Source organism: Phoxinus phoxinus (assembly GCF_949152265.1).
Source record: "Phoxinus phoxinus genome assembly, chromosome: 8".
Classification (NCBI taxonomy): domain Eukaryota; kingdom Metazoa; phylum Chordata; class Actinopteri; order Cypriniformes; family Leuciscidae; genus Phoxinus; species Phoxinus phoxinus.
In genome coordinates this window covers 5,014,579-5,025,809 of record NC_136883.1, presented here as the reverse complement: position 1 = coordinate 5,025,809, position 11,231 = coordinate 5,014,579, and the positions used below count along the sequence as shown (strand labels likewise).

At 38.5% G+C, this 11,231-nt stretch overlaps 2 protein-coding genes across 5 annotated transcripts in view; one reads left to right on the top strand and one right to left on the bottom strand.

Moving 5' to 3' along the window:
• Positions 1-2,431, bottom strand: part of wt1b (WT1 transcription factor b) — a 38,279-nt gene extending 35,848 nt beyond the window's left edge. For 3 of the 4 annotated variants that reach the window (XM_079620834.1, XM_079620837.1, XM_079620838.1), the window contains exons 1-2: positions 2,322-2,431; positions 383-451 (exon numbers count right to left, since the gene is read on the bottom strand). The gene's annotated coding sequence lies outside the window, so the exon portion shown is untranslated. Of the gene's footprint in view, positions 1-382; positions 452-681; positions 743-2,321 lie in introns of those variants that run through there. The other variant, XM_079620835.1, reaches the window with a different exon arrangement.
• Positions 2,432-3,513: 1,082 nt separating this feature from the next.
• Positions 3,514-10,342, top strand: eif3m (eukaryotic translation initiation factor 3, subunit M). The gene is made up of 11 exons (XM_079621536.1): positions 3,514-3,665; positions 4,076-4,208; positions 4,319-4,457; positions 4,546-4,669; positions 5,010-5,104; positions 5,193-5,276; positions 5,357-5,456; positions 5,542-5,623; positions 8,431-8,574; positions 8,662-8,722; positions 10,168-10,342. The coding sequence occupies exons 1-11, from the start codon at positions 3,624-3,626 to the stop codon at positions 10,289-10,291; spliced, it is 1,128 nt and encodes a 375-aa protein (XP_079477662.1). The 5' UTR covers positions 3,514-3,623; the 3' UTR covers positions 10,292-10,342.
• Positions 10,343-11,231: the final 889 nt, after the last annotated feature.

Here is an 11,231-nt window from a genome sequence, read left to right as displayed (position 1 = left end):
GAGAAAAACAGTAAGGAAAACCTACACCGCACTTAAAAGATATATTGAATTCCCAGAAGAAATATCCAAGGATTGGACAACGGACCTTGACCTGAGAGACACGCATAAATCCCTGGATAGGAATACAAGTAACTGTCAAGGTGGTCCCATACTGGCGCTCGAAATGTAATACTATCATCTAACTTTCAAAAGACCATCACCCTTGTTGTTTTATGTGTCCAATGTCAGGATTGCTTTAATCTTTTAATTGCAAGATTGATAACCGGATGTTGGAAGAATTACACAGACACTGAGATAGAGCTTGTTTAGGGCCAGATGACTTATGTGACTCATAAACTTTAAACCCAGAATGACCTGCTGAATGCAGAATGCTTTTACATACCTTACACTTGAATTCGGTGCCAGTCATTCCTGTCTGTACTTTTTTGGTAAGAAATGCAAGCATGTGCACCTAAAGGTTAAAAAATGTAAGCAATGCATTAAACATAGAAAATAATGCTGAACTGTCTGATCAGGTGTTCATCACAGCTATAAATGGAAATGAGTGGGAAAGACATTCGAAAGAATCTTTCTTATTAAAGGAACTTTATATTTGTCTTAGTGCACTCAGCAAGTTTTTTCTCATTTTAGTATTTTTACACATAGAAGTTAATATTTGAAAAGAAAATAAATAGGCCCTACTTTTGATATGTAACATTATCTCGCTCTCCTAGCCTTGGAGTAACATTTGATGAGCATCTGACCTTCACAGACCACATCACAAAGACAGCTCGATCATGCAGGTTTGCACTGCACAACATCAGGAAGATCAGGCCCTTCCTAGCAAAGCATGCAACACAACTTCTCGCCCAGGCCTTGGTTATCTCTAGGCTTGATTACTGCAATGCTCTTCTGGCTGGTCTTCCATCATGTGCAATTAAACCTCTACAAATGATCCAGAATGCTGCAGCCCGTCTCGTCTTCAACGAGCCCAAAAGGGCCCACGTCACTCCTCTGTTCATCTCTCTGCACTGGCTACCACTCGCTGCTCGCATCAAGTTCAAGGCATTGACGCTCGCTTACAGATCGACCACAGGCTCAGCCCCCTCCTACTTTCACTCGCTCCTACGAGTCTACATCCCTACCAGAAGCCTGCGATCGGTCAATGAGCGACGGCTCGTGGTACCATCACAGAGAGCCACAAAATCACTCTCCAGAACATTCTCATTCACGGTTCCTTGCTGGTGGAATGATCTCCCTACCCTCATCCGGAATGCAGAATCCCTGACCACATTCAAAAGACAACTGAAAACTCATCTCTTCCGTGAGCACTTGACATAAAAAAAATTAAAAAAAAACCTCTCCTTTACCCTCCTTTGTTTTGGCTTATGCTACTCTGAGCAATGCCAGAACTTTGTATTTTGAGCACTTCTTGCGTTATTTTTTGCCTCTTCTCGATGACTCGCTTGCTGTAGTCCTCAGTTGTAAGTCGCTTTGGATAAATGACTAAATGACTAAATGATCTCATTAAAAATAATAAAATGTTAATAATTAGACAACAAAAATCCATCTTCCAAACCATATCTTTTACTTTACCCAAATACACTTTGATAACCTTAGTTATAAGCCTAATAATGGTTTATATTTTAGATTTGTCGAGACGGATTTCGTGTGAAATTGCATATGATACGTCATCCGTTGCGTGTCACGTCAAATCAGTGGCTACACAGAAAAAAGGAGCTGAAGCTGAAAGTTTTTGTGTCACAATGAATGAGGAACAATTAGCCATAGATAATTCAAAATGGAAACCTCTGGGGAATCACCTTTTGTAAAGAAAAAAGTAATTTATTTCTCCATCCGCTCTGAAAAGACGTCCTGTATCTCTGTAGCTACACCGGCGCCTCGAACCCCATTCTTCTTCCGCGCAGAGGAGCAGAGCCGAAGCACAAACATGTTCTTCCGCGACATACGTGTAGTTTATTTTTTAACCACTAGAGGGCTACAATTACGTAGTATAGCTTTAAAACCGTGTTCACTGACATGAGATTTTTTTTTTTAACCCAGTCATTTCAGTAACTATATTGAGATATAGTATTGAGAACTATATTGAGACCCCGCCCCCTGAACACACAGTCCATGTTGAGAAGAGGAAGAGTTGTTGTAGTCGAGCACATTTGTGAGTCAGCTCAAACTTTAGCATCCATCTTTTCACATGCAATAGAAAGTCACTCTATGTGCATCTCACAACAGTTCCTATACGAGCGATTTATAGATTATCATGACAGAATATGCTAATTGAAGATAGTTAACTCCACATCAGCGACATACATTCATCAACTAACCATTCAGAGACGTCCTGTTGCTTCTACATGTTGTCACTTCTTCTTGAGTCTCTCCATCTTTGTTTGACTCCGTTTTAACATTAAAGGTAGAAACAGTTTCTGTTATTTTAGTGTGTCTTGTGAGGTAATCGCAGCTGCTAACACACGCTAACACACACACACACACACACCAGCTCTTGAAACCCCGCCCTCTGCAGCGGCTCATTTGCATTTAAAGGGCCAGGCACAAAACGGTGCGTTTTTGCAAACCCTCAAAAAGTGACAACTTTAACATGCTATATAAAAATATCTGTATTTTGTGCTAAAACTTCACACACTATGGAGACATCAGAGATGTATTTTACATCTTGTGAAAAGGGCATTTTACCACCCCTTTAACTAATTCACAAGTTCAACCCAGACAGCAACATAATGTCGGCCCAGATCTGGCCCATCTGGTAGATTTCACACGTACCAGATGTGGGCCGGATCTGGGCCGAGACTATGTTGCTGTCTGGGAACTCACTCACTCATTCGTCAGTGAATAAAGGCAAAAGAGAGTAGGGAGTCCGTGGAAATGATGATAGAAAAACTTTGTAAAAAAAAAAATAATAATAATAATAATTTTGATTCAAATAAAATGTATAAAAATAAAGAAATAAACAAAGATTAAAACAACAAAAAACATTTTGATAAAATTAAACAAATATAGGCCTATAATACACTATAGTACTGTCTATCTATAGCCTAGTAAAGAAAAAATTAATCACGTAACTTCATGAATCTAAATATTTTTTTCAAATAATATTTAACATTATTATACATAGCTGCCTTTTTTAATTTTTAGGATGGGGGTCCCTCACATGAGTATGATCATATTGAGGGGCCTGTGGCTTCTACAAGATTGTTATGCCACGCCTGTGTTGGACAACATGAACTTGCATTGTATGATGATCCTTCTTTTGTGTTTCACTGAAAAAGTGACATGGAGAAAAATAAATGGTGAAAAAGTTGATGGGCCCCATTGACTTCCATCATGTTTTTTTTTTTTTATGTCAATGGGGCCCATCAACTGTTTGGTTACCCATATTCTTCAAAATATCTTCTTTTGTGTTCAGCAGAAGAGAGAACTTCATACAGGTTTGGAACAACTTGAGTTAACTTGACTTTTTAACTTGATTTAAATTTTTGTGTGAACTATCTCTTTAAGCCTGTGACCCGGAAGTGGGTTAACATCACCGGCAAAAATACAGATTCTCTTCCGGGCTGTGAACCTAGGCTGCGAGCGTGGATTCTCATCTGTGCTCTTAAAATAATAAAATAATGAGTGTCCCGGCGTTTATTGACATAACGGAGGAGGACCAGGTATGTTTAAGTAATTCACAAGCAGTTTTGCGTCGTTACACACGTAATTCAGCCATGTAATAGGCTTACGGTGTAATCATGCTTTCACATGCTAACATCTGTTAGCCCATAGCTAGTCTCGATACTTACAACGGACTGGGTCCGTTATTATCAATTTAACTGACAGAAATAGATTTAAATGTGTGCATATTTATGATTCCGCATGTGTTTGATTTGGCGTGTATATTTGGCTTCATTGAGACTTAAACGTCAGATATTGTGAAGCATCAGTCACGAATCTGACAACAGAAATCTCCCAACCCACAAATATGAAACCTACTATGTCTCAAGGGAATGAATGCTCTTTTGGTAAGACATGCATGTGATTTCATTGTAATAATTTCTTCATTTTTGTTGTGTCATTCATTTAGGCGTCAGAGCTTCGGTCCTATCTGAAATCTAAAGGAGCTGAGATCTCTGAGGAGAACTCAGAAGGAGGCCTCCATGTTGATCTGGCACAGATCATTGAAGCCTGTGACGTCTGCCTCAAAGACGACGATAAAGGTATGAAGTACCGGAAGTTAGAGCTTTAAAGCCTACATGTAAGTTAGTAGTATACCAAAAAAATCTAATTTAGAAGAACATTTTCACCGGCTCTCTGTGTTCCTCTGCAGATGTTGAGAGTGTGATGAACAGCATTGTGTCCCTGTTGCTGATTCTGGAGACGGAGAAACAGGAAGCCCTCATTGAAAGTTTATGTGAGAAGCTGGTGAAGTTTCGTGAGGGTGAACGGCCCTCGCTCAGGATGCAGCTGTGAGTGCTTTTCACTCAGTTTGTTGAGAACTTGCAATCTCTATTTTTCTGGTCTTGTTCATTTGCTTTTATAAAACTCTTTGTTCAGCTTGAGCAATCTGTTCCACGGTATGGATGAGAACACACCCGTGAGGCACACGGTGTACTGCAGTCTGATTAAAGTGGCAGCCACCTGCAACGCCATTGCCTTCATCCCCACAGAGCTGGAACAGGTACAGACATCAGCGTGATGCAGAACCAATCAGTGTGTTTCCTTTCCTGCGCTTAATCTACACAAGATGATTGGGTGAATCTCACAAAGAACTATCAATAAATGTCCAGCTCATATTTCATCATGACTTGAATTAAGTTATTTTATTTTGAGTATGTATGTATTTTGACGGGTGGAACATGATTAGAAATTTCTTTGTGATATAAACCTATATAGCCATCATTAGCTTTAACCCTCAAACTGCTTATTTCTCTTAGTTCCACAGTTTTGATGTACCGGTAATTAGGAAATGCTTCCAAAATGCAATAAAAATGAAAATCGTGTTTTTGTGTCTCATGCAGGTGCGGAAATGGATCACAGACTGGAATCTGAATACAGAGAAGAAACACACTCTTCTCCGTCTGGTGTATGAAGCGCTGGTCGACTGCAAGAAGGGGTACCTGTAGAAGTAGTACCGTCTCTCGAAGGTTTTAGGTCAGTTATTGTGTGTTTTGCTCATTTGACCTTTCTCTTGTCGCTTTCAGCGAAGCTGCAGCCAAAGTAATGGTGGAGTTGCTGGGCAGTTACACAGAGGACAATGCTTCACAAGCCCGAGTGGATGCACACAGGTATGACTTTCTCTTTTCACGTCCACCGTTTCATTCGCTCTGTTGTCTTAGAGAGTAACATATGCGGCCTGCTCTCCCAGGTGCATCGTCCGTGCCCTGAAAGACCCGAGCACCTATCTGTTCGACCATCTCCTGATATTGAAACCGGTGCGTTTCCTGGAGGGAGAACTCATCCATGATGTAAGAAAAGAATTTTTTTTATTGCATATTTAAATCGTTATGTGTGTAGAAAGCCTCTGGGGTAAATGCCCTTTTCTCCTTCCAGCTCCTCACTATCTTTGTCAGCGCAAAGCTTGCCGCGTATGTGAAGTTTTACCAGAGCAACAAAGACTTCATTGAGTCTCTCGGTGAGTACAGTCGTAACCATCATGACACTCTTAACACCGAGTCCTAACCAGATGTGATGCGGCGCGATAAATCATAGTTTTATCGTCAGTGAAATGCGCCGATTCTATTTTAGAAACGGTTTCTATTTCTGCGACAGTCACGGCTGGAACAACAACAACATATAAAGTGTGGCGATCTCAGATAATGCTTAAAGTTTCTAATGCGAGTTTGAATATCATTTTGCGTCATCAGAATATCATCATCAGATCTTGAAGATAATAAAGGAAACAAGAACTGTCAAACTCGGTCAACTCTGTATGAACAAACAAGTCTATTCCATGACAAAGACTGTTTCAGTCTCTCAGTATGTGTTTATAATAATGTTTAAATGGTTGTTATTTGTCAAGAATGTATTTATACGGATTTCCATATTTTTTGACTCGCTTGAATGGTGTAAATCTGAGTTAAAAGTGGTTGGGTGAAGCTGGTTACTGAATTACACTTGAAATCATTCAATCAATAGGAATCGTAATGAAAACGATAACAACTTTTTTTTATAACATGCATACATTGTAATATATTATGATTAAATACTCTTCTTTTTTTACAATGGAATGGATTATTGCAATACTATATTTCTTTATTAATTTGATCAAATAAATATTTTTTAATAATAATTTGGGGGGGCACGGGCAGTAATACTAATTTTATAAAAGTTATATAATCAAATTATATACTTATAAATAATTCATTTTTTGTTAAATTTATCACTACTGTTAATTAGTTTTAAGGAGTGTTCATATTTAAAATAACATTTAATAATGTAATTTATTTCTTTTCTGTCCGTTGCTGCTGCTGTTTTAATTTGTTTTTAAATGCACTGGACTGTTCAGGCACGCACACGCGTCTGGAGTCTGTGTTGCTGTTGTGTCGCTGGACTGGTGGAATTTGAGTCTCAGCAGTTTCGGTTCTTTTAAAAGGCAAACGTTAATTAGAGCAAAATCCTCCCTGCCATTGACCAGCGACTGCCAACTCAGACCAGTCCTGATGAAGTGTTGATCTAACAGTGAGAGCCCGCTGCACCTCCCTCTGAACCCTGAAGGAAATGGCTCATTGACCTTCTACTCATTTTGATTATTTTATAATTAATATAAACAGATTTTCTGTTGAGAGGGTGAAACTATTTACAGTCAGCGTCAGCAGTAATCTTGTTCACCTACATCCAATGACAAGAATAAGGTAAAAAAAAAAAAATCCCAAGTTGATTGATTACATTAAGACTTGAAGACTTTTTTTTTTGTATTAAGTTTTCTGAAATATGTTTAAATGTGCAAAAGAGGCATTATCTAATTAAATATGCACCAATTTGAATAAGGGTCCAGAACAGATATATGAACATTGGATAAAGCCGAGGATTTGTGAGATTTTTTTCAGGAATAGAATTTTTGTATAAAATCAAGCATATGAAGCAAACCTCTGTTGAAACTGTACATTTTGGTGTATGTAAGTGCTGCTCAAATGGAGATGTATGGCTCAGTGCAGGAGAAAAAACTCTTTAAAGATATGTGTAATTGAAATCCCAGATGCAAATCGATGCATACATCGATTTGCTGTACAATAAAATAAAAACAAGAAAGTGTTTCCTTTCCGCTAGTCTGAAACGTAATGAAAATAGCCCAAAATATATTTTTTTCCCATTCGTTATCTCCATCAGAAGCTTTCAACGATCTAATTGAATCACCAACTGTAAAATATTGTTTATTAAAAGACTATTTATTATAGTTATTGCCTATAAAATATCTGAATATCTTAAATATTACAGTTTTTTTACAGTCATAGTTTAATTTACAGTTAATAATGCAAAAATGACCAGGGAATATTAGTCATTTATTTGTTACAATATTTAAAAAAAAACTGTTACTAAGTGCTAATGTAGAATTATCTTCTTAATAACAGTGTCATCATGTGACTTGTTCAAAGCCCAGTCCAGTGGCACAAGTAAGGGATAATCCAGGGCTAGCTGGTGCATTTAACGGTTTTAATGCACGACTTGGAGGCAAAGAACTGCCTGACGCGAAGCGGAGGTTTAATGCACAGCTAGCTGTGGATTATCACCCTTATACCATGTTCATTTGCCAGCATTGACAACTTAAAGCTGTTATTGATGTTTGCAGCGGATTGTGAGCGGTTATTTTTGTCAGTTACGGCTCATTACGAATCAGACACAGGGATAAACTAGTGCGTAAGATTACATTTATTTCAATGAATGATTACAGCATTTATTTGAATTAATTGTCGAGGGAGAGAGAAAGAGAGAGAGGTGTGTGTGAATTACCTGCGTCTGTTCAGTGTCTCTCCCCTCGTTGCTGAAAAATACAACGTAGTGATTCAGTAACAACGCTATTTTATTAATAAGTCACGATGCATTCACATGGGGCGTCTGTGTTAATGCATCTTTGTTTACTTTGCTTGTGGCAGAAGTTGAAAAATGTTCAACTTTTCAAGCGCCAACACGGGCGTCAGCCAATCAGATCGCCTTTATACAAATACCTGGCATGTTGCAGTGGAAGTAATGGATTGGCTGTTGTCACTATTACGGTTGCGTCAGCGTTGATGACAAGTTTCTGTGCTCCTGAATGTTTCTGTCTGTGCGCAGTGTGACTTTGGTGAGCGCTTCAATGAAAACTGCATTACCGGTAATATAGAATGGTGATTAAACTAACTGCACACCTTCCAGCCAATCAGAATTGAGTATTCAGACAGACCATGGTACTGTGCTTTTAGGATTTAACTACTGAGTACTGAATGCTTGGTGTTGTGTTTTCAGGTTTGTCTCATGAGCAGAACATGGAAAAAATGAGGCTGTTGACGTTCATGGGCATGGCGGTAGAAATGAAGGAGATCTTATTTGACACCATGCAGCAGGAGCTGCAGATCGGTGCTGAAGAAGTGGAGGCCTTCGTCATTGACGGTATGTAAAATGAATGTTAAAAAAGCTTATTATTGGACAAAAACGCATATACTTTTATACATATTGTGTTTTTCTGTGAATTTCTAGCTGTTCGAACCAAAATGGTCTATTGCAAGATCGACCAGACACAGCGCAAGGTTGTGGTGAGGTAAGTCTGTATCTGCTTTCCATTTCAAACAAGTTGAAAACACAATCAAAACAGGGGATCTTAACTCCAGTCCTTATAAAATAGTTTAATAAAACATTTATTTTTTAAATTTAATAAAAAAGTCATTATTTTGTTTATTGGATGTAATGGAATAGGTTAACATGCTTTGATTATCATATGAACATTATTTTTCACATGCCATTATTGCAGCTGCACTTTTCTTAGTTTGACTGAAACGCGCTGATCTCTATAAAGCCCCTCCTTCCGAAAAGCACGAGTGCTCTGATTGGCCAGCTGACCCAGTGCGTTGTGATTGGCCAAACACCAAACCTTTAGCTTCCAATGGATCTTCCAAAAGGATCATTGGCCAACTATATTTTTTCATTGTGATGTTGACATTCCCGTAGTAATATCTGGTCTTTAATCAGGGTTTTTGGCAGGTCTGGAGCAGTGTTCCTTTATTAGAATAAATCCCTTTTGTGGGAGCATTGTATGCAACAGACATTTATCGCAGTTAAGCACTTTAACCCTTTAGAACCGGATGTGTCGTCGCCGACACATATCAGCAAGCTCTATTCATTGTACCGTAACTATTCAACTGTTTGCACTACCAAAACCATTCAAATTGCCCCTGACAGTAGACAACATGCGCTTTTTGGCAATATTCGGCTTATGTTAATTTCATGCTTTCCGTCAGCAAATGACAGCAGCTTTCTGGCAGAGAGGGAAGGATTTGAACCGAGAGATACGAAGCGTGGCAGGTTAGAGTGTTTTGGATTGCATAAAATAATAAAAGAAACGAACAAGTCCATGGTGAAAAAAGTGGTAGACAGCAGAAGAGGGGATTGGGATGATTTTAATGAAACTTGGGTGGCGGATGGCTGTTACTTTTTCCACGTATCTTTACATGTGGTGTATGTGTGCGTGCCTAATATGAATAGACGCATTTGTATGTGTGCGTGTATGAAAAAAAGTGTCCTAAATGAAAACTGTGCAACCCAATGTCACAAAAAAGACTTGTATAGTTGTATTATACAACATTTTTCAACTTTAAAGTGTTAGTTTCTTTCATTCGTGATTTTTCTGGGTTTTTTCTAAATAAAAATCAGAAAATGTATTCTCGTTTATTTTTTATTTTTGTCTATTTAAATTCTATTTACAAACTCACCACACACGATAATGGTCTATAACTGTAATTTATTGAAAGCCAATCTTTTTCTGAAAAAGATGACACCTTGCACATGAAGATAGCACATTGTTTAAGAATTTTACAGTCAAAAAATAAAAATATGTGGAAAAACACCCATTTTAGGTTCTAAAGGGTTAAATATGACAATTTATATGAACTAATTTAATGTTTATATTCCAGGGCTGTATTTGAGAGGCACTGCTGTAAATGAATACGTTGTATTGATGTGATTGTGCTTCTGTCTCTCTTCCTGCAGCCACAGCACACACCGCACCTTTGGCAAACAGCAGTGGCAGCAGCTCTTCGACACACTGACGTCCTGGAAGCAGAATCTGTCCACCGTAAAGAGCAGCCTTCAGACGCTCTCTCCCACTGCCTGACACAGCAGGCTCAGTTTTTATATACATCTAATAAAAGACTCATGAAGACCATTTCTGATCGTGCAGTTTTTCTTTTAATCACACGTCACTGTCGGTGCTGTATAAAGGATAATGGGCAGTCAGATGGTCATCGTTGTTACACGAACCCCTTCATGCTCCATGGAGCTTGTATCACTCTTAAAGGGTTTGTTTATCATTTTGACCAGATGAATGAACATAATCTCACTTAATGCATGGCTACTCATCAAATAAGTGGACATGCAGTATTGATTTGGTAAAAAAACAAAAACAATACAGATCCTCTGGGGTGAGTTATGCACAAATGTTTAGTATTTATTGTTATGGGTTTGTTCAAGTCCCTTAAATATGAGCAACAGGAATATTAAACCACTAAATATGACTACATTAATCCTCTCAGACATTAACCATCAGGAATACACCTTGGCTGCATCCAATATGGCATCCTTCTCTACAATATAGTACGTGAAAAACATGTGAAAAGAGTAGTGTGCAAATTCACAGTATTTGTAAATCAGCCGAAATGTACTACTTCCGGACAGTGTGCATCCGATGGACACTTGACTATCCCGTGCGGCCACAGGAGAGGGTTTGTGAACTGTCGTAAGTCACATGATGAATGTACGTCATTACATTGATACTAGAATCCTTCATACTATTTAGAAGATACTTTTTTTTTTAAGTTGGCATAAAATGTAAGTTGTAATAGTCTTTTATTCCCTATTGTGATTAGCCTGGGAAAACCCAGACCACTCTCAGTTGTAACTGAGTTAGGGTCTGGCAAAGCTCCATAGACAATTCATTTCCACAGGGGCGTCACCAACGGACGTCGCTCAAATGGCTCTGGGCGCAATTGGATAGATCTAAAACCAATCAGAGCGACGGAGAAACATCTGAGACTCTCATCAATTCTCTGTTTGTG